A 21,249-nucleotide genomic window follows, 5' to 3' on the forward strand; every position below is an offset into this window, starting at 1 on the left:
ATTAAAATCGGTACACTATATCATATAGCTGTCATAGGAACGATCGGTCGAAAATTAAGTTGTTGTATGGAAAACTTTTTTGTCATTCAAGATATTTTGATTAAACACGGCATTTAAAGATTTCACTATGCTCCCTACATTTTTGCAAAATCTTATTTACATAGGACTACTATATCATATATCTGCCATAGGAACGATCGGCGGAAACTAGGTTTTTGAATAAAAACCTTTTTTGTTTATCAAGATATCTTGCCCAAACTCGACATTAACTATTTTCCCTGTGCTTCTTACATACGGGCAAAGAACTATAAGCATTATGAAAAGGTTGGGTCTGCAAGGGTATTAGATCTTTGGAGTGCCGAAGATAGTCTTTCTTTCTCGTTTAACCTCATATCTATATAACTGTTTATCTTGACCGACAACTTGACTATAAACTATAAAAACTAAACTATACAGCTAAAATATGTACGGAAATTACTCTATGGGATGAAGGTTCACAGTAAGTCGGGGTCTTACGGAATTTATCCCGCAAGGCTGAAAAAATTGCGCAAAATTTGTGAAAATGAGGATCGAAGATTTTGTGGGCGACCCGCAGGGCTCAAATTAATATCCAAGCTTTTAAGAAGAGTATTACATTTTATCCGAACGAATATAAGCTTATCTTCAGAGAACGAAATAAATGCGAGTATTAGCAACTTTGGGAATTCCACCCGAAATTGTGTTCAATTGGCAAACTCATGAACGGAAGTTTACTTTGCAACTTCAAGCTGCTCCACACTAAAACAGGCGGAAACGCTGATTTCAACTTTTGATTCCAAATGATAAAGCTTTCGAATGAGCACAAAGGCTTGCAAATCTAGAGTCAAATGCATATATATTTTATTTTAGAAGCTATATGTCAAGTTTGGTGACTCTAGCTCTTATTATTTACCAAAATTGCCTAAAAAAAAGGATATCGATATCGATTTTTATCGATTGCTTGAAAACGGAGTAAGTTATCAATTATCGGAAACCAACTCGATCTGCGCAATAAGTTTTCCATACAAGAAACTAATACATACATACATACATTGTTTTTACAAGGGTATGCAAAAAACAATGCTGTCATATGTACTTTTCCAGTCCCTAAACAGGCCGTATGGGGTCGAAGTTTAATTAATGTGTAAATTATCGCCAGACCTCTTGGCAAGTATTTGGTTAGTTGGCTAAGGTAAGTAATTGATTAATGGCAATCTGCTTCACTCGTCAAAATAATAACGTTATTTTATTGAGTTAAATTTATTTATTTATTATCGGCTGCACCAACTTTTTCAGCTCAAGATATGTTAAAGACTGATTTGACAATTACAATTACTTATTAGCTCTACTGAGCTTGCGCCTCATGTAATTCTTGTATTACGCCTCTACGATGATCGCAGCCACGGAGTCAGTGGGCAAATGCAGCCTGGTCAGCACTATTACTTTGCATTATAGTGACCAGTGCCCAATTTAGTTACTTATTGTTTGTGTTTGTGTTAACTACATTCCTTTTAAAGCAGGGCTGTCCGCGGTCATTCCCAGATCCTTGAGCACTGTACGGAAATTTTACCAGGAAAATGATATCGGCCAGAACAGCGCACATGGCAGACACACAGTCGACGCACTGTCCTCGATGTAACGTAGGTTTTCTTCGCTTAACTTGATTAGATATAGCAAGCTCAAAAGTGTAAGACGTTCTTTGATTTCGAATGACGGCGACGCAGCTGAGCCGGGACATTTTTTAGGGGCACCGTTGAGAGTTCGAGTGTTCTACGGATCCAGCATGTTTGCGCATGTGTCGTCTCCCTGTAGAACGCGATGTTATTGGATTCGTTGCTAGAGCTGTGACAATTTTTTAACCGCACTCCGCCACGATGTTTTCAGGTATTTGTAAAACATCGCGGGCGTGTGTGTGAAACGTAGGAAATTTGATCATTTAGTTGATTATGATACATTCATTAAATGGGTTACACTAAATATGAAATTCTTATACAGTGTTACTTTTAAATCACCATCGTCAAATTATTATGGGATTTACTAAATTTATATTGGCTAATGTGATATATAGAATGCCAAAAGTTTTTATGTAGATGGGAAGTATTGATTTTAACTAATTTCTTGACATATGAAGTCTCGTTTACAGTGCTGATTACAGCGTTGATCTGTTCTTCCGTTTTATGCTTATAACTATTTGTCTATGGTTTTCTCTAATCAGTTCAGCAATTTTGCATTTGTAACCCTTTTTGCAAGCCATAATTAAAATAAATGAAGATACCTACAATGAAAAAGTATAAGCATTTACTGTGTCGGACTTAACTACGTCTTTCACAGTGTCAATGATGGAATCCCAATATTCAAAATATATGTGAATTCGGGTATTCTCACCATATAAAAAAAAGTTTCGCCTTAACGGGAAACGTGGCTCTTTCAGTACTATCTGGTTTCTGAAGCAGTTCAATGGTTTCTCAGTAGCCTCTTCGCGTAACTCAAGAAAAGCTAACTGAATGCTACACGCGTCGGACCGTGGTGCGTCTTCCAACGCGTTGACATACTGTCTGGACCCTGAGTCACTGTTATAACCAGTTTCATTTTTATCTTCCATCTCTGTGCCGCGGAAGCTGTGCGCTTATAGTCATTATCTTCTTTAGCTCCTCTTGAGCTAAATTATAAAGTCTTTGACGCTTCTGATCAGTTTGCCTATCCGAACTGTTTGATCTCTTTAAATTACTTTAATAATTACTGATTCGTGTGGTAGGCGCGGCTGAAACACTCTGACTCTAGCCCTGTTGGCCTGTTGTCGGTTAAATTTTGTTGACCGACGATGTTTTGTAGATGTTGGTTCAACATCCATTTTTTATACCGGCCCCCTTGTCCGTCCGTCCATATGTATGAACGCAAGGATATCAGTAACTATAAGAGCTAGACACTTGCAATTTTAGATGTAGGTCCTCCTAGTGCCTCCGCAGATCGAGTTTGTTTCCGATAATTGATAACTTACTCCGTTTCCAAGTAATCGATAAAAATCGATTTCGACATCCTGTTTTTTGAGCAATTTTGGTAAATAATAAGAACTAGTGTCACCAAACTTGACATGTAGCTTCTAGAATAGTATAAATATTTGCATTTGGTAATGGAAGAAGAGGGTTCAGGGTATCCCCTAGTCGGGAGCTTCCGACTAGAACCTCTTACTGGTTTTCTGACTGAAGTCAGCAGATATTTCAAATTTAAGTAGCACTTCCAGTTGCAACATTATTAGTTTGACCCAGGCAATGGCAGGTGATTATACACTGAACCCATTGAAAATGGGTAAATAGGGTATATTGTATTTGTGCAAAATGCAAATGTATGTAACAGGCAGAAGGAAGCATCTCCGACCCCATAAAGTATATATATTCTTGATCAGCATCAATAGCCGAGTCGATCTAGCCATGCCCGCCTGTCCGTATGTATGAATGCAAAGATCTCAGAACCTATAAGAGCTAGAGACCTGAAGTTAAAGATGTAGATGCTCCTAGTTCCCGCGCAGATCGAGTTTGTTTCCGATAATCGATAACTTACTCCGTTTCCAAGCAATCGATAAAAATCGACATCGACATCCTGTTTTTTGAGCAATTTTGGTAAGTATTAAGAGTTAGAGTCACCAAACTTGATATGTTGCTTCTAGAATATTATATATCTATCAAGTATCTTTCATTTTATACCTATTGCCACCTCCCCGTTAACAGCGCAAAGCTATAAATCAAGTTAATAACCCAACTTATATTGCCAATCAATTTAAGCCACAATTATTGCAATGCAATTGACTTTTTGAGAATACAAAAAAATTCTAAAAGATATACTGTAGACAATTTCATTAAGATTGGTTAAGAAAAAACCAAAGTTATATGTAACTGCGCAATTGGGTGGGCAGCTATCGAAAACACCAATGCAACAACTGCATTTGGTGTTGGAATAAGAGGGTTCAGGGTATAACCTAGCTCCCGACTAGAACCTCTTACTGGCTTAATATTTCAAACTGATGTGATAGTGAAGCTGCGAGGGTTGGGTAACAGATTGAATAAGTGAATAATAATAGTTTTGCAAACTTAACAAAAACGCACGTAGACAAAGCTGAGTCGGTAATAAATAAACAACAATGGAAGGGGGGCTATCTTCGACAGGCCGATTAAATACCCTTGAAGGCATATGAACAGCTTACGGATTTCAGATGTGCAAGGTTTGTAAAAACAAACAAGTTTCGGAATCAATCAATATTTGATTCCTTGTCACATTTACGTATATTATTTTTGCTGTGTGCTTATTCTTGTTCTTAAGTATACTACTTCATATCCCGTGTTTTCTTGAAAATATAGACGCACAGATGCGTAGGAAATATACACTAATGTAAGACTTTGAACCTGGTAGAGTTTTCTTATAATTTCCAAACTCAAAAAATGTATAGCCAACAAAAATTGGAACTTCGTTTTCGATTGATTCTTTAAACACAACTATTATTTAATAACTTATTTTTCAACCGATCACCATGACAGCTATATGATATGGTGGTCAGATCCGGTCGGTACACACATATGAGCTACCTGCAATAGACGATAGCATTAAAACAGAGAGACTAATTCACATAGAAACAGACAAACGGACGGACAGACGAACATGTACCATCTATGTTGTTGATGCTGATCTAGACCATAAAAACTTTATGGGGTCGGAGATTTTCCTTCTACGCGTTACACATTTCATTACAAAATTAAAATACCCTCTACAAAAGTATTAAAATTACGACTTTAAAATATCGTGAGAAATAAAAAAGTGGTTAATACAAGTACTTAATTTTCGACTGATCGTTCCAATAGCAGTTATATGATCTAGAGGTCCGATGTTAATACGATTTTGCATATAAGTTAACCGCTGACTTCATCCGTGGTGTCAACGACCCCACAGTGTCAGCAATTAAGACCTCGTTGCGTATGAACTGACAATACGTAATCAAAAGTCAGCATTACGGCGGTCAGCCAGGGTGTTTGTAGTAACCTTATGCCTTCCACGAGACGCAAGCTCGGCTTTATCACTACCAGCGGCGACAGCGCTGCCGACAACTCTCAGCTAGGGCTTAGTCTTAAAACCTCTTGTGCATTTAGTTTTTAGGTGGCGTTTCTATCGTCCGGTCATGCTTAATAAATAGTTAAACCGAACCGCTTATCGCCCGTCGTCCAACACCAGCACCAAGGGGAAGTTACTTAATTGGCGCCCAACGGAAAAGAATCCAGGAACCTGGGCAACCAGAAGTCAGTGAAGACGCCAATCTGTTTGTGGATAAATCATAAGAAAAATTACCATAGGAAAAAGATATGTAAGTGGACTGAACAGCCATACTAAAGATTAGATTAGATGTTGTGAAGGAATTTAATAGAAACTGTTGAGCACTGGAGAGTTATTGAAGAGTGTGCCAACCTAGCGAAATACCAGAAATAATGAGCGCAGAACAGCAGCATTCAGTTTTACAGAGTGTAGTTTCCAGCGCCTTAGCGGCGTACTACGAGCAAACCAGTAATAACCTAAGACAAGAGTTTAAGCAACAGATAACCGAGGTTACAGGTAGACTTAGAAGCACCCACATAACGTTGCCGGAGGTGGTCTATGAAGTCTATGAAGACGATCAGCTCGTGGAGGGCATCAAATTTGGCGAGATCTTAGACGAGGCAGGCTTACAAGAAACCCACGTATCATGACACCAGGCACCTTCCGTCGATTATAAAATGTTGAAGCCATTAAATGGCAGCTCTTGCCATTACCAGGCAGTTATTATAAAAAGCAGGATCAGAGGCAGGGCAGACGCTGTACTTGCTTTCTTCAATACAGTTTTCAATTTCGACGCCATTCTAAGCAGATGAGACTTCACGTATGTACAGTGATAAACGACCAATTCACGTCATCGATTAAGAACTCAGTAGACTGAGACAAGGGAGTCTAACCCTTCTTGAATACTTAGACGAGTCTTCATCTCAGGTCATAAAAGAAGCCTCACTGTAGTGTCTTGGCCCAAGATATAGATATGTAAAGCCAAATCACGTAAGGTATAAGAATTAAATTTTTTAATTATAAGTTTAGATCTTTGAGAGTTTGAACATTTATTGATCTTTATATCTCGTCTGATGTTTTGCACTGAGGCTTGAGCCCATTTTATTAGAGCTAGAAGGCTCGGTTTTTTTTTTTGCTTATTGTTATTGTATACCAAAAGAACAGTTATATTCAGAAGTCTGAGATAGATGCGACAGAATGTTACTGCTTATAATTTTTGTTCTTACGGGCAGCCAGTAACAGCGTAGCTCTTTTATTTCGCTTACAAAATTTAAAAAAAAAATGTTTCTTATGAAATTCTAGTTTCCTGTTTGAAAATGTTACAGTAAATAGCACAATTTTTAAGTTGTATCGCGATGTTTTCTTTAATTGCAATATTTCTCTTGTCACGGTTTGTATAAAGTTTTTCGTTCCTTGCGTTATTTTACAATTATTCTCTCAAAATCAAGTGATTCAATATTTGTTATGTTGTGTAATAGTATGATTTTCTTTATTGATTTAACTTATGTTCGGGTGGCCTTTTTATTTTTAACAACACGTCTTCTTACTGCTAGTACTGTAGAGAGACTGCCTTCCACTTCCTCTCTGCAGCCGCTTTTCTTTATCGATATTACATTTGCCTCATTATCGATATATACTTATCGTACTGTTATAATTAACTTAGATAGTGACACTATAATACCCTGGCTAGAGTTACCAATGATGCTCTTATCCTATTACAACTCGGCCATCCTGACAAAGAGAGCTCCCGATCTCTGTCTTTTATATGTGTATCTATCTTTATAACTAATGCTTATTGCCTATTTTCGCATCCAATGCTTAAAGTTTTGGCTATTCCAGATACCAACGTACGGGTTGTGAGATAATTGAAAGCCTTCTACATCCTTTAACAAGTATCTATCATTTTTTAAAATCTTTTCTATACTATAAGGCCCTTTATATCTTGGTATTAACTTTTTTGAAACTCCTGGTGTGCTATCAAAATTTTTTAGCATGACATAGTCACCTATTTTATATTCTACTGATACTTTCTTCTTTTTATTAATCCGCTCTTCATTTCTGATTTGAGCTTCTTTTTGATATATTTCTCCACTCTTTCTTATATTTGCTAAATTTCTTTTATCACACGTGTTCACCTGTGTAAACTCTTCTAATTTTTCCTTTAATTCATCAACAACTTTTCCTTTCTGTTGTAATCCGAATAACATTTCGCTTGGAAATTTCTTTATGCTTTTGTGTTGTGTGTTGTTTATTGCATATTCAACATTTTCTATAATAACATCCCAATGTAAACCATTTTCTGGCTCCGCCATTTTTGCCATCATCGGACCCAAGTCTCTATTCAACCTTTCCACCTGACCATTTGCTTGCGGACAACCCGTTGCTATTTTAATATGCGTTACTCCCTCATTTTTTAAAAATTCATCAAACTCTTTTGCAGTAAAACAACTCCCTCTGTCCGATACAATGAACTTAGGTCTACTATACGCTCTGAAATAATCTTTTAATGCCTTAATCGCTTCTTTCGTACTTGTTGTCTTTGCTGTATATAGTCTAACAAATTTTGAAAATCCGTCAACCACCGCCAATATATATTTATTAGCCCTTCCTGCATTAATTGGTCCATAATGGTCTATATGGATCATCTCCCACGGTTTGTTTCCTTTCGGTATGCTATGTAATAGTCCTTCACTCTTACCCGTCTTGGGGGCGAAGGCAATGCATTTTAAACAATTCCCTATATGCTTTATTGCTTTTTCCTTAATATATGGGAACCAGTAACTCTTTCCAATGGCATCGATCATCTTATCTCTCCCAGCATGTCCCAACTCATCATGATATTTGTAAAGTACATGTTCTTCCATATTCTTTGGTACATAAAAAACTAATCTGCCATCATTTGTTTTTCTGTAAATGACCCCATTTCTCATTTCGAATAGCTTGTGCTCTTCTTTTTCTAACATCTTTCTAATATCTACCAGTTTGTCATCTTTGCTTTGGCAAATAACTAAATTATCCTCAAAACTATTGGATTCAATGACTAAAATGTCCTCATAACATCTGCTTAACGCATCCACATGTTGCATTTGCTTGCCCGATCTATGCACTAACTCAAAATCGTAATTTTGTAGTTCTAACGCCCATCTAGCAATTCTCGGATTTAAATCTATTTTGTTAAGCGTTAAAGTTAAAGAGTTGCAATCTGTCATTATTTTAAATCGTTTTCCCTGCAGATATATACGAAATCTGCGTAATGCGTAAATGATGGCTAGCGTTTCTAACTCAAAACTATGATATTTAGACTCTACTTCGGTTGTTCTTTTAGAAAAATAAAAAATCGGGTGTAATTTCCTATCTTCTTTTTGTTGAAATAAAACAGCCCCAAATCCCACTGCGCTGGCATCACAATGTAGTTCTATTTCTTCTTTGTAATTATATATTGATAGTACTGGCGCCTCTAACAATTTATCTTTTAACATATTAAAACACTTAAACTCCTCTTCTCCAAACTTGAATTTCTTATCTTTTTTCAATAAATCATATAAGGGTTTAGCTAATATAGAAAAGTTAAAAATGAACCTCCTGAAGTAGGAGCATAACCCTAGGAAACTTTGTACTCCCTGAATTTTGTTTGGTATTGGAAAGGATTTAACCGCTTCTAACCCTTTTTCATCAGCCCTAACGCCTTTACTATCCACCACAAATCCTAAATATTTAACGCTGCTTTTAAAAAATTCACACTTATCTAATTTCAACTCTAATTTGTTTTGCACCAGTCTTATAAACACTTCCTTTAAGGTCTCCATGTGTTCCTTTATGTTTGTACTTGCTATCATAATATCATCCATGTAAACAATTACCTTATTATCTCTTATCATATCACAAAATATGTTATTAACAAATCTTTGAAATACATGTGGCGCAGTTTTTAAACCCATGGGCATCCTAAGAAATTCATATTGTCCTAAAGGGGTAACAAATGAAGTGTATTTAATAGATTGCTCATTAACAAATACATGAAAATACCCGTTTTTTAGATCCAACTTTGAAAATACTGTTTTTCCGCATAGTCTGTCTAATAAATCGTCGATCAATGGTAGCGGGTAGTTGTCTCTACATATAATTTTGTTCAGTCTTCTAAAATCAATACATAACCTCATGTCTCCAGTTTTTTTCTTCACTAGTACTATAGGTGATGCATACTCTGAACAACTTGGCCTAATGATTCCATCTTTTAAATAGTCGTCTAATAATTCTTGCAACTTTTCTTTTTCCATATAAGATAACCGCCTAGGTGTACAATTAAATACTTTGTCGTTTTCTAATCTTATGCTTAACTCATGTCTTAATTTTGGCTGATTTGGCCTTTTCGCTTTTACATAAGTATTTTCAAATAAATTTTCAAATTCACACTTTGTGCTGTAATCAATATCTTCACTTAAAATATATATATTTTCTCTTTTGTTAGAATCTTCCCAACTTATTGTTAAGATATCCTTCTCAAAATTCTCTTCTAACACTCCCATGATTTCGCTATTCACTGGCGCTTCATTAACATGATTATTAATTTTAACTGCACTGTTTCCTATATCTTCTATAATCACTTTTTCAATCCCGGTTTGATTATAGATAATTTCATCACTAACAACTTCTTCACTATCAGGTTCGAGCTTAAGCTCTCCATAACTAACTATCTCATCACTAACAGTTTCGATCCCAATCACTTCATTTCTAACTATTTCACCACTAATTATTTTATTTCTAACTATCTCATCACTACCAATTTTATCACCAAGCGTTTCCGGACTAACAATTTTCTCACTAACTAATTCATCACTAACAGTTTCATTACTGACTATTTCCTTATTAACGATTTTATCATTTAACAATATAGTTTCATTTTGCTCGTGTTTGATATCTTCATCGTCCACTTTTTTTTGTTTTTCTTTGTAGCTTGTAGCTATGATATCATTTTTACCATTATTCTGGTGATCAACTTTATGCCCGTTCACAATTTTCAATGTTCTTAAATCAATATTTAAACCAAAAGAATCCATAAAATCTCTACCAAGCACAGCGTCATACCTCATAGACTCATTTGCCACAATTATAACATTAAAATAAACATTTATTAACTTTTTCTTCATATAACATAAAATTTTTCCAAAATTTTTCAATTTACTTTCATTTAAACCTACATACGAATTTGCATCTGGCATACGCTTTACTTTTAATGGCACAAACTTTTCCTTTAAAAATGAAATAGGGCTGCCAGAGTCTATAAGGCATTCTGCAATTATTGATTTGTTAAATGAGTTACTAAAATGAATTCTTAAGTATCTTACATATTTGTTTTCCATATCATACTTTTTATTTGGACATCCTGCTATTAAATGATCCTTTGAGCCGCACGCATAGCAAGATCCTGCCTCCCGTTTGGGCTTTAAACAATCTTTGGCCCAATGGCCCTTAACATTGCAATTGTAGCAACGTTGTTGTTTGTCCGCCTGTGCTTCCTGTGCAGTTTGTTTCACTACATGGTTTCGTACCCGTTTAATTGGCAACTTTATAGCTGCAAACGCACGTAAAATTTGGGCCGGATTTGTAAAGCAATGCATACTAGCTTGAGTGCGCAAGTTTTCGCAAGGTATGCCTCGAATAATACCCTCCATTAACTCCTCTACATCAATGTTGATGTCCTGTGCCAATATGCTTTTTTCGCTAAAATATGTGGCGAACACCTCATCTGGTTTCCAAACCCGATCCTCGAACTTCTGTCGTAGTTCCGACTTCGAAAATCCTCCCCCGAAGGCCAAAACCAATTGATTTAGCATCTCGTCAATCGGAGCAATGATGCGCATAGGGTCTGCATGCAACCACTTCAAAGCACCGCCTTTCAATTTGCTTATACAAAGCAAGTGCTGTTGCATATCATTTAGTCTGTAGATCTTGGCCACATTGAAGAATTGCATTACCCATTTACGCACCTCACTTTCTCCAGTAAATTCTAATAAAATTTCCTTGGCTAACATCATCGCTCCAGTTTGGATGCAATTATTTAAGTTGCCTCCGACAGCGTTGCCACTTTCGTCGATCCTTCCAGCTGCCCCAGCGTTGCCCGCTGCACCAGCGTGATCAGCTGCACCAGCGTTGCCAGCCGTTCCAGTGTAATCAGCTGCACCAGCGTTGCCATCCGTCGACCGTGGTCTTTCTTCAGTGTGACCATCCTCTAGCTGCAATAAATCGCCGACTTCACTTTCTTGCTCTCCCCCGTCGCTCCCGCCGATGTGCGAGTTGCGGTTCACCGTTACTTGAAATTCTTCTAGGAATTTTCGAGACGCTTCAATTTCGAGACGCATCAATTTCAGCACCTCGGCTCCATTTGCTATTTCGTCACGCTGTTGTTGCATTATGTTTTGCAACTCATTTTGAGCCTCAATTGTCTGTTCCTTGTTACGTTGAACTTCAAGTTCCTTTGCAGCATCGTCTCTGATATCCACTGGTACCTTATTTAATCTCGCCATCAGCTCAGTTTTGGTACCCTCTGTTGGCAAATTTAGTAATGCCAACCAACTTTTCAATGTCGCTATTGACACGTCATTTATATTTATATTTTCCATTTTGTTGTGTTTTTTTTTTTTTTTTTCTGAGTTAATCCCACTTCTGATATTGTAATAGTATGATTTTCTTTATTGATTTAACTTATGTTCGGGTGGCCTTTTTATTTTTAACAACACGTCTTCTTACTGCTAGTACTGTAGAGAGACTGCCTTCCACTTCCTCTCTGCAGCCGCTTTTCTTTATCGATATTACATTTGCCTCATTATCGATATATACTTATCGTACTGTTATAATTAACTTAGATAGTGACACTATAATACCCTGGCTAGGGTTACCAATGATGCTCTTATCCTATTACAGTTGTTAAGTATAAATTCACAGTTATTAACAATAGTGAAACTCTTGCTTAATTTTAGTTCCTTAAAATGTATTTTTGGTTAATATTCTATTTTTAATATCAATTTTTATTTATTTATTTTAAATTTCTGTAGTTTAAAACACCCATCCGTACTAGTTTTTGTTTTTAAACATCTATATTACATTTATTTATTTCCTTTTCTGGCAAAGTTTCTGCAAAAAATAAGTTGATCCTTACGGGGGCTATATTTTCCTGAAAATATTTTATTTTGTGTTCGATATTTGGAATTTTTACATTTGATCATTATATAGCAAAAAATTTAATGTTTTTATTCTGACAATTTATACTTAGGAGTGTAACATTTAAAATTTTTCTGTTATGCATAATTGTGGCTGCTAAAACGTGGATTGTTTCGTTAAAATGGGAATTTATGACAATTTGTTTGTTCATAATTGGCATAATTTTGGGATTAGTCTGATCTTCTAAGTTGTTCTTGCAATATTTATGAGTCCTCGTGTAATTCTACTATAAGGTGTATTATATTTGATTTTTGTTTTTATCTTCTTTATCAGTTATGTTTGTATTTCTTATATTTTTTTCCCTTTTTGGTAACTATTTTAACAATAGAGTCATAGTGTATTGTTGTTTCGTTAACTATTTTCTTTGAATGTTTTTGCACTGGTACATATCCTGCATTTACTTGTATTGGTTTAATTTGGAATCTTGTTTCTGCATTTTAGATCTCTAGTCCCTGTAGATTATAGTTTATGTAACTGCAATTTTTTTTGAGCTTCTCTATAATTTTTACAATACATTTGTATTTTATATGAAAGATGTCAAAGTAAAATTTAAATTTGGTGTTTGCTGTAATAGGTTTCCTATCATATTTTATTTCTCTGCATTTTTATACCCTGAACCCATTGAAAATGGGTAAAAAGGGTATTATGTATTTATATACCATAAATTATATATTTTGTTGATCAGCATCAATGGCCGAGTCGATCTAGCCATGTCTGTCTGTCTGTCTGTCTGTCCGGCCGTCCGTATGTATGAACGCAAGGATATCAAAACCTATAAGAGGTAGAGAATTTTAAATTTTAGATGTGGGTCCTCCTAGTGCCTGCGCAGATCGAATTTGTTTCCGATAATCGATAACTAACTCTGTTTCCATGCAATCGATAAAAATCAATATCGACGTCCTGTTTTTTTTAGCAATTTGGGTATATATTATGAGCTAGAGTCACCGAACTTTTTATGTTGCTTCTAGAATATTATATACTTTCCCACTACCACCGCAGAGCTATAAATGAAGTTACAACATATATTGACCACCAATTTAGGTCACAATTTTAATGCATTTGTCTTTTTCAGAATACACAAATATTCTATGGTACAATAAGATATACTGTAGAAAAATTCGTTAAGATCGGCTAAGAAAAAACCAAAGTTAAGTTTTACTGCGCAAGCAAATGGGGCAACTAGTGCAAAATCCAAGAATTTCTATACATGTACACAAACATTCATGCGCGTCTGCTTCGAATTCTATCAACAGCATTACAATTGCGATTGTTTTCTGTGCACCTATTTTAATTCGTTTTTTCCCAATAATTATTGGTGTGGCTATTGAGTAGAGGCGGTAGCAAGTGGTACGGTCAGTTGCGAGGTCGAACCCTGCCAAGGGAACCTTTTTTTTTTTAAATTTATCTTTATTACTTCTAACGAATTGCCCAAAATGCGTTTGGTGTTGGAATAAGAGGATTCAGGGTATTCCCTAGTCGGGAGCTCCCGACCAGAACCTTTTACTTGTATACAATTGGAGATTATAAATTGGATGCGGTTTCTCAACTTTAGAAAATTTATTTTAACTTTTAATGTATAACATGCTTCATTCATTCCAATGTGCTATGGTTATTATGTATGGTAAACATTTAATTCTTTATCACTTAGTATTTGCTAAGCTCTTTTGTTGCATTTGAAAACCTTAATAGTAGTTGTCTGCGGATAAAGACTAATTAGAATGCATTGGGTTTTGTGGTATTCTGAAACAGGTAACTCTGAGTAAATTCCTACCATTCCTTTATCAATTTTTTCTGCAGTTTTTGATCAATGTCAATTCCGGTCTACTAGGTTTGCTTCAATTATTTTCTGGCCATGATGTATTTTTATACCCTGAACCCATTAAAAATGGGTATAAGGGTATATTGTATTTGTGCAAAATCCAAATGTATGTAACAGGCAGAAGGAAGCATCTCCGACCCCATAAAGTATATATATTCTTGATCAGCATCAATAGCCATGCCCGTCTGTCTGTCCGTCCGTATGTATGAAGGCAAGGATCTCAGAACCTATAAGAGCTGAAGACTTGAAATTTTAGATATAAGTCCTCCTAGCGCCCGCGCAGATCGAGTTTGTTTCCGATAATCGATAACTCACTCCGTTTCCAAGCAATCGATATCGATATCCTGTTTTTTGGGCAATTTTGGTAAATAATAAGCGTTAGAGTCACCAAACTTGACATATAGCTTCTAAAATAGAATATATATATGCATTTGGTGTTGGAATAAGAGGGTTCAGGGTATTCCCTAGTCGGGAGCTGCCGACGTATAAGAAACGGAGTAAACGATTATCGGAAACAAACTCGATCTGCGCAGGCACTAGGAGCACCTACATCTAAAATTACAAGTCTCTAGCTCTTATAGGTTCTGAGATCCTTGCGTATATGCATACGGACAGACGAACAGACGGACGGACGGACAGACGGACAGACAGACAGACGGACATGGCTAGATCGACTCGGCTATTGATGCTGATTAAGAATATATATACTTTATGAGGTCGGAGACGCTTCTTTCTGTCTGTTACATACATTTATAATTTGCACATATACAATATACCCTTATACCCAATTTTATTGGGTTCAGGGTAGGGTAGGTAGGCAGGAGGAAACATCTCCAACTCATTAAGACGCAATTGTGGCGGTTGAGTAGAGGCGGCGGCAAGTAGTGCGGTCTGTTGCGAGTTCGAACCCTAGGGAGGAAACTATTTGTTTTTATACTCTAGTGTGTATATATCTTAAATGTATACCATGTATCCAAATATATAGTATGCGGCACTTTGTTGGATACAATAACAATTATACATATAACAACCCAGAGCAACGTGTATATATTGGCTTCGGCTCATATTACGCAGCGCGACTCGCCAGCCTTCCGCTGACCGTTTATGCATACGATGTATATCCCACGCTCCGTCTGGAGCGCATAAAGTGCGCAATATATATGCCCACCAATATAGGCACATACACACTCTCTTACCCTCATAGATAAGAACGCTCTGCTGCGACAGAGCTACACATAACTATACGCCACTTATGTATTAGGCTAAGCTCTAATGCTTATTCAAATAAAAGAGCATTCGAAAAACTAAAGTTCAAGAGCACTGACGTGCCTCATTATTATTCTTAAACATAGAAATGAATTTCGGACATTACATGGCGACCGTGGAATGGTCACGCAATAAGGAAAGCAAATAATTACAACAACAACGAGACGACCAGCAGTAACAACCTACAACCGCAAAATAAAATATAAAATTGTACAACAAAATACGTCGTGGGAAATTAATCTGGCGGTGGAAAACAAAGTATACTGAGTGAGTAAGGTGTTTAGAAAAAAAAATGAAGTTCGCGCAACGCGCTCGTTTGAAGTAATAAAGATAAAAAAAAAAGTAAGAGGTTCTAGTCGGGAGCTCCCGACTAGGGGATACCCTGAAGCCTCTTATTCCAACACCAAATAAATTAATAAAAAAAATTCCCTTGGCAGGGCTCGAACTGGCGACCACTTGCTATGTCTCTACTCAGCAGCCACACCAACAATTAAGTACTTATGATAAAAAAAGGAACTAAAATAACTAAAAAGATGCAATTACCATGCTATTAGAATGCGAAGCAGACGCGCATGAATGTGTGTGTGTACATGTATACAGAAATTCTTAAAGCTGCTGTCCCATTCAATTGCGCAGTTGCATATAACTTTGGTTTTTCTTAACCGATCTTTATAAAATTTTCTACAGTATATCTTATTGTACCATAGAATATTTGTGTATTCTGAAAAAGTCAATTTCATTTAAATGGTGGTTTAAATTGGTTGGCAATAAAATTTGAGTTATTCACTTGATTCATAGCTCTGAGGTGGTAGCGGGGAGGTGGCGATAGGGATGAAATTAAAGATACTTGAAATATCTATAATATTTTAGAAGCAACATATCATGTTTGGTGGCTCTAGCTCTTATTATTTACCCAATTTGCTAAAAAAAACAGGATGTCGATATCGATTTTTATCGATTGCTTGGAAACGGAGTAAGTTATCGATTATCGGAAACAAACTCGATCTGCGCGGGAACTAGGAGCACCTACAGACAGACGGAGATCGACTCGGCTTTGATGCTGATCAAGAATATGTATACTTTATGGGGTCGGAGATGCTTCCTTCTGCCTATTACATACATTTGCATTTTGCACAAATACAATATACCCTTTTCAGCCATTTTCAATGGGTTCAGGGTAGAAAAAATGGCCTTTAGTAGTTGATTATCGCCAAATTAACAAAAAACTTTAAGCAGATAAATATCCACTGCCGAGAATTCAGGAAATACTTAACCAATTAGGACGAGCTAAATATTTATCATGTCTCGATCTTATGCGAGGCTTGCACCAAATTGAACTAGATGAAAAATCTAGAAATATAACAGCATTTTCAACGAGCACTAGCTCTTATCGCTTCACGCGGTTACCATATGGTCCTAAGGTAGCACCAAATTCATTTATGCGAATGATGACAATCGCGTTTTTAGGCCTAGAGCCATCCCAAGCATTTCTCTATATGGATGACCTAGTAGTTATCGGCTGCTCAGAGCAGCACATGTTCAAGAACTTGACAAGCATATTTGATCTTTGTCGAAAACATAATTTAAAATGAAGCCCAGAGAAATATGCGTTTTGCACGAGGTAACATTCCTTGGGTATAAGTGCACAGACCATGGCATCCTTAAAGATGACAAAAAGTACGATGTTATAAAAAACTATCCAACCCCTACTGATGCGGAGAGTGTACGACGTTTCGTCGCGTACTGTACTTACTACAGAAGATTTATACACGACTTCGCACAGCACTCACGTCATTTGACTAGATTGTGCAGAAAGAATGTCCAATTCGAATGGACAAAAGAATGTGAAGTAAATGCATCTTTTAATGCCAATATTTAAAAAAGGCATTAATGAAACCAACATTATTGCAATACCCTGACTTCATCAAAGAATTTTGCATAACTACAGATGCAAGTAAGCATGCATGTGGTGCTGTACTATCCGAAGAGTACAACGGTGTGCAATTGCCAATTGCATATGTATCCCGCGCTTTCACACAGGGAGAAACCAATAAATCAATACAGAGCAGAAATTAGCTGCTATACATTGGGCAATAAAACACTTCAGACCATATGTTTATGGAAGGCATTTCTTAGTTAAAACAGACCATAGACCCCTAACCTATTTGTTTTCGATGAAAAATCCCACATCAAAATTAATCAGGATGAGACTAGACTTAGAAGAATATCAATTTACGGTAGAATACCTCAAGGCGAAAGATTACCATGTAGTGGATGCATTATCCCCCATAAACATAGATACACTAATTGACATAAATAGGAAAATATTAATGGTTCAAACAAGATCATCAAAAAGTCAAAAAAACATCTGCGCAGATGACAAAATAAAATTGCAAATGATCTAAAAGAGCCCAATGTCTTTGAAGTCGTTAGTAATAACGACGTAAAGAAATTTGTGAAACTAAAATTCGGTAAAATAAATTGTTTACTTAAAAGAGGAAGACGAATCATTTCACAATTTTCAGTAAACGATTTGTACTCCAATGGAAAATTCGACTTAGGTCAATTTTTTCAAAGGCTTAATTTAGAAGCTGGAATACATAAAATTGCTTACTTACAGTTTGTCACCAAATTAACAAATTTCCGAACTCGTATCATCAAATGAATTTAAAAATATGGCCAATAAATATTTAAATACATTAAAAGTAGCGCTACTAACAAAAGTGACACAAATTGACAAAAAAGACGAAAGTCAAATAAAAGCAATACTGTCGAAATATCCTATAAAGGGAGGCCATACAGGGATTACGCGTACCTTGTTAAAAATTAAGAAATACTACTACTGGCCCTAAATGACTAAGACCATTACAAAGTATGTGAAAACTTGTGCGAAATGCCAATTAGCAAAAACCACAACACATACTAAAGCCCCAATGATATTAACGAATAGCCCAAATACTGCATTTGGTACAGTTTTAATAGACACAATCGGTCCATTACCCCGTACAGAGAATGGCAACGAGTACGCAATTTCTATAATATGCGATCCCACTAAATATCTAGTTGCAATACCAGTAAAAGATAAAAGTGCAAAAACAATAGGTAAAGCAATATTTGAATCTTTTGTACTAAAGTATGGTCCTATGAAGGCGTTCATAACGGCACATTCGCTAAAAAATGACCTGTGCAAGTATATGAATGTAAGTAATATACAATCAACAGCACATCTTCACCAAACATTAGGAACAGTAGAAAGAAGTCATCGAACATTTAACGAATTTATACGTCCATATATTTCGATTGACAAAGATGATTGGGACATATGGTTGAATTATTTCACATATTGTTTTAACACTACACCATCGACAGTACATGAATACTGTCCATACGAACTTGTTTATGGAAGATTACCAAGACAGTTCATAGAATTTAATAACCAAACTAGAATTGACCTTATATATAACATTGACGAACGACTACGCAAAAGAATTTAAGTTTAGGTTAGAAATAGCTTAAAAAAGAGTAAAAACTCTAGTAAATTTAGAAAAAGAAAAACGAAAGATAGAATACGATAGAAAACCAAATGACATAAAACTCGAAATAGAAAATTTAGTTCTAGTAAACAAACTGGATCTGCGCAGGCACTAGGAGGACCTACATCTAATCAAGGATATCAGAAACTATAAGAGCTTAAAATTTTAGCTGCAGTTCCTCCAAGACCATGCGCAGAAAGAGCTTGTTTCCGATAATCGATAACTTACTCCGTTTCCAAGCAAGCGATAAAATCGGCATCGACACCCTGTTTTTTAGAGCTAGAGTCACCGAACTTGATATGTTGATTCTAGAATATTATATATTTATTAAGTATCTTTCATTTTATACCTTTCGCCACCTCCCCGCAACCACCATAGCTCCATTTTATCGATTTCATGTCTCTAGCTCTTATAGGTTCTGAGATCCTTGCGTTCATACATACGGATGGACGGACGGACGCTAGATCGACTCGGCTATTGATGCTGATCAAGAATATATATACTTTATGGGGTCAGAGATGCTTCCTTCTGCCTGTTACATACATTTGGATTTTGCACAAATACAATATACCCTTATACCCACTTTTAATGGGTTCAGGGTAAAAAAAATAAACCAATTTGTAGTGCCCACTAAATTAAGACACAATTTTAATTCAATTATCTTTTTGACAATATACCAAAATTCTATTTCTTAAGGAACACGAAAGTTATTCAAGAAAACGTGTTTTGACTGGCCACGTGTTTGGGGCAAATTGCAATAATTTCTGTATACATTTACACACACAATTTCATGCTCGTTTTTATCGAATTCTATCAACAGCATTGTATTGTGATTGTATTATATTCTGAGCTGTGTGTGTGTTGCTATTTTAATTCATTTTTTCTCAGCGAAAATGAGTTGTGAGTGTGGCTTTCAAGTAGAGGTGGGAGCGAGTAATACGAGTAATGCGGTCGGTGAGGGTTCGAGTCGTAATGGGGGAGCAATTTTTTTGCTTTGATATACATATATAACTGCTAAAGCAAAAAAACTCGTAGCTGGACTAGAGGTTTCAGGGTATGCCCTGGACGGGAACTCCCGACTAGACTTGTTTAAAAAAAAAAGCTTGAATGTTTGTTACAGCGTCTTGTTTGCCGCTAGCTATAAATGGTGCATTGTTACTAACAATTATCGTATCCTGTCCTTACCGCTTAGGTACCAATTTATCTAGGAGCTGTTGAACCTCTAGCAGGCTACGTCGATGCTGGCAGGAAATATTTTCATGGGCTCGATGGGTTCGGCGATTGCTTGAATGACGAAAAGTGGGCGCCTGTGTCTAGTTATGTGCAGCCACAGCATGCTGTTTTGGCCATACACAAGTTATGTCAGGACCGACCTCAACAAATCACCATTATTGCGGTAGGACCGCTAACTAATTTGGCACTGGGCTTCACTATGTATGGTGAAAATTTTGGAAAGTCCATCAAAGATATTTACATCATGGGCGGCAACTATCAGGGAGTAGGAAATTCATCACGTTCTGCCGAGTTCAATTTTCACTCAGATCCGGAAGCAGCACATGCCGTGCTGTTAAAAACGCGGTGCCCAATCACCATACTCCCATGGGAAACATGTACCAAGGAGCACTTCAACATATCCATTGTAGGTTCCGACTTTTAATAGCTTTAACATGTGTACATATTTACATATGTCTATTCTCTTTCAGAGCTGGCGACTGGATAACTTTGGTAAATGCGCTTCAACAAACAAACACGATGCTATCGACATTCTTACACAAGTTGAAAATGCACAATGGTTGCCCCTACAGCAGAGTGGGTACACTAATTGGAATCCATGCGATGCCTTGTTAGTAGCTGGATGGCTATTTGAGAAACAGTTTATCAAGAAATCTAGCAATTGGCACGCCACCGTCGATCTTACAGGTACACATACTCGTGGCCAAATGGTGCTCGATCACTTAAAAGAGTGCGAAAAGTTTCCTGAGAATGTTCGCATCATTGAATTGGTTGATGACAAGTTCTTTAAGCATATTGTGGAGTGGGTTGCTGGCTTGCGTAACGTATTAGATTGAAAAATAGGTTATTTCCGTAAATAAAGAAAGCCAAAAAAAAAAAACACATTTTTTCTGAATCCTGAATACTCTTCTACCAACAGCAAATGCAGCTTGCGCTATGAGCTCATTTGTTTAGCAGAAATATAAATTAATAGAACATTAAAAAAAATAAAAGCAGTTCCTTCAATAGGACTCGAACTTGTACCGATCACACATTAATTGCCACCGCCTCTTCTCGACAGCCATAACAAAAATTCTTTTTAAATTA

General features: G+C 36.4%; 2 protein-coding genes across 3 annotated transcripts in view; one reads left to right on the forward strand and one right to left on the reverse strand.

Annotated features, from left to right (window-relative positions):
• The window catches only part of LOC115765164 (pyrimidine-specific ribonucleoside hydrolase RihA), a 48,778-nt gene extending 27,760 nt beyond the window's left edge, over positions 1 to 21,018 (forward strand). The window contains exons 2-3 of the mRNA XM_030708575.1: positions 20,123 to 20,569; positions 20,634 to 21,018. Of these exons, the coding sequence (XP_030564435.1) occupies positions 20,123 to 20,569; positions 20,634 to 20,999 (813 nt within the window). The 3' untranslated portion in view covers positions 21,000 to 21,018. The remainder of the gene's footprint in view (positions 1 to 20,122; positions 20,570 to 20,633) is intronic.
• On the reverse strand, positions 9,881 to 11,731 carry LOC115765163. Of its 2 annotated transcripts, none has more exons than XM_030708573.1 (2): positions 10,462 to 11,731; positions 9,881 to 10,384 (listed from the first exon to the last, which is right to left on the reverse strand). In XM_030708573.1, exons 1-2 carry the CDS (start codon positions 11,712 to 11,714, stop codon positions 10,279 to 10,281), a joined length of 1,359 nt encoding a protein of 452 aa, XP_030564433.1. In that variant the 5' UTR covers positions 11,715 to 11,731; the 3' UTR covers positions 9,881 to 10,278. The 2 variants fall into 2 exon arrangements, with proteins under 2 accessions (XP_030564433.1, XP_030564434.1); XM_030708574.1 differs by having other exon boundaries at positions 9,882 to 10,384; positions 10,440 to 11,731.
• Positions 21,019 to 21,249: the final 231 nt, after the last annotated feature.

This window comes from Drosophila novamexicana, unplaced genomic scaffold (genome assembly GCF_003285875.2).
Source record: "Drosophila novamexicana strain 15010-1031.04,08,12 unplaced genomic scaffold, DnovRS2.1 tig00000932-arrow-arrow-pilon, whole genome shotgun sequence".
NCBI lineage: Eukaryota > Metazoa > Arthropoda > Insecta > Diptera > Drosophilidae > Drosophila > Drosophila novamexicana.

Coding starts and splice junctions, on each gene's coding strand:
- LOC115765163 (XM_030708573.1), bottom strand. CDS start 11,714: ATGGAAAATATAAATATAAATGACGTGTCAATAGCGACATTGAAAAGT. Junction 10,385..10,461: donor GCAGGATGTCCAAATAAAAA/GTATGATATGGA, acceptor CAATAATTGCAG/AATGCCTTATAGACTCTGGC.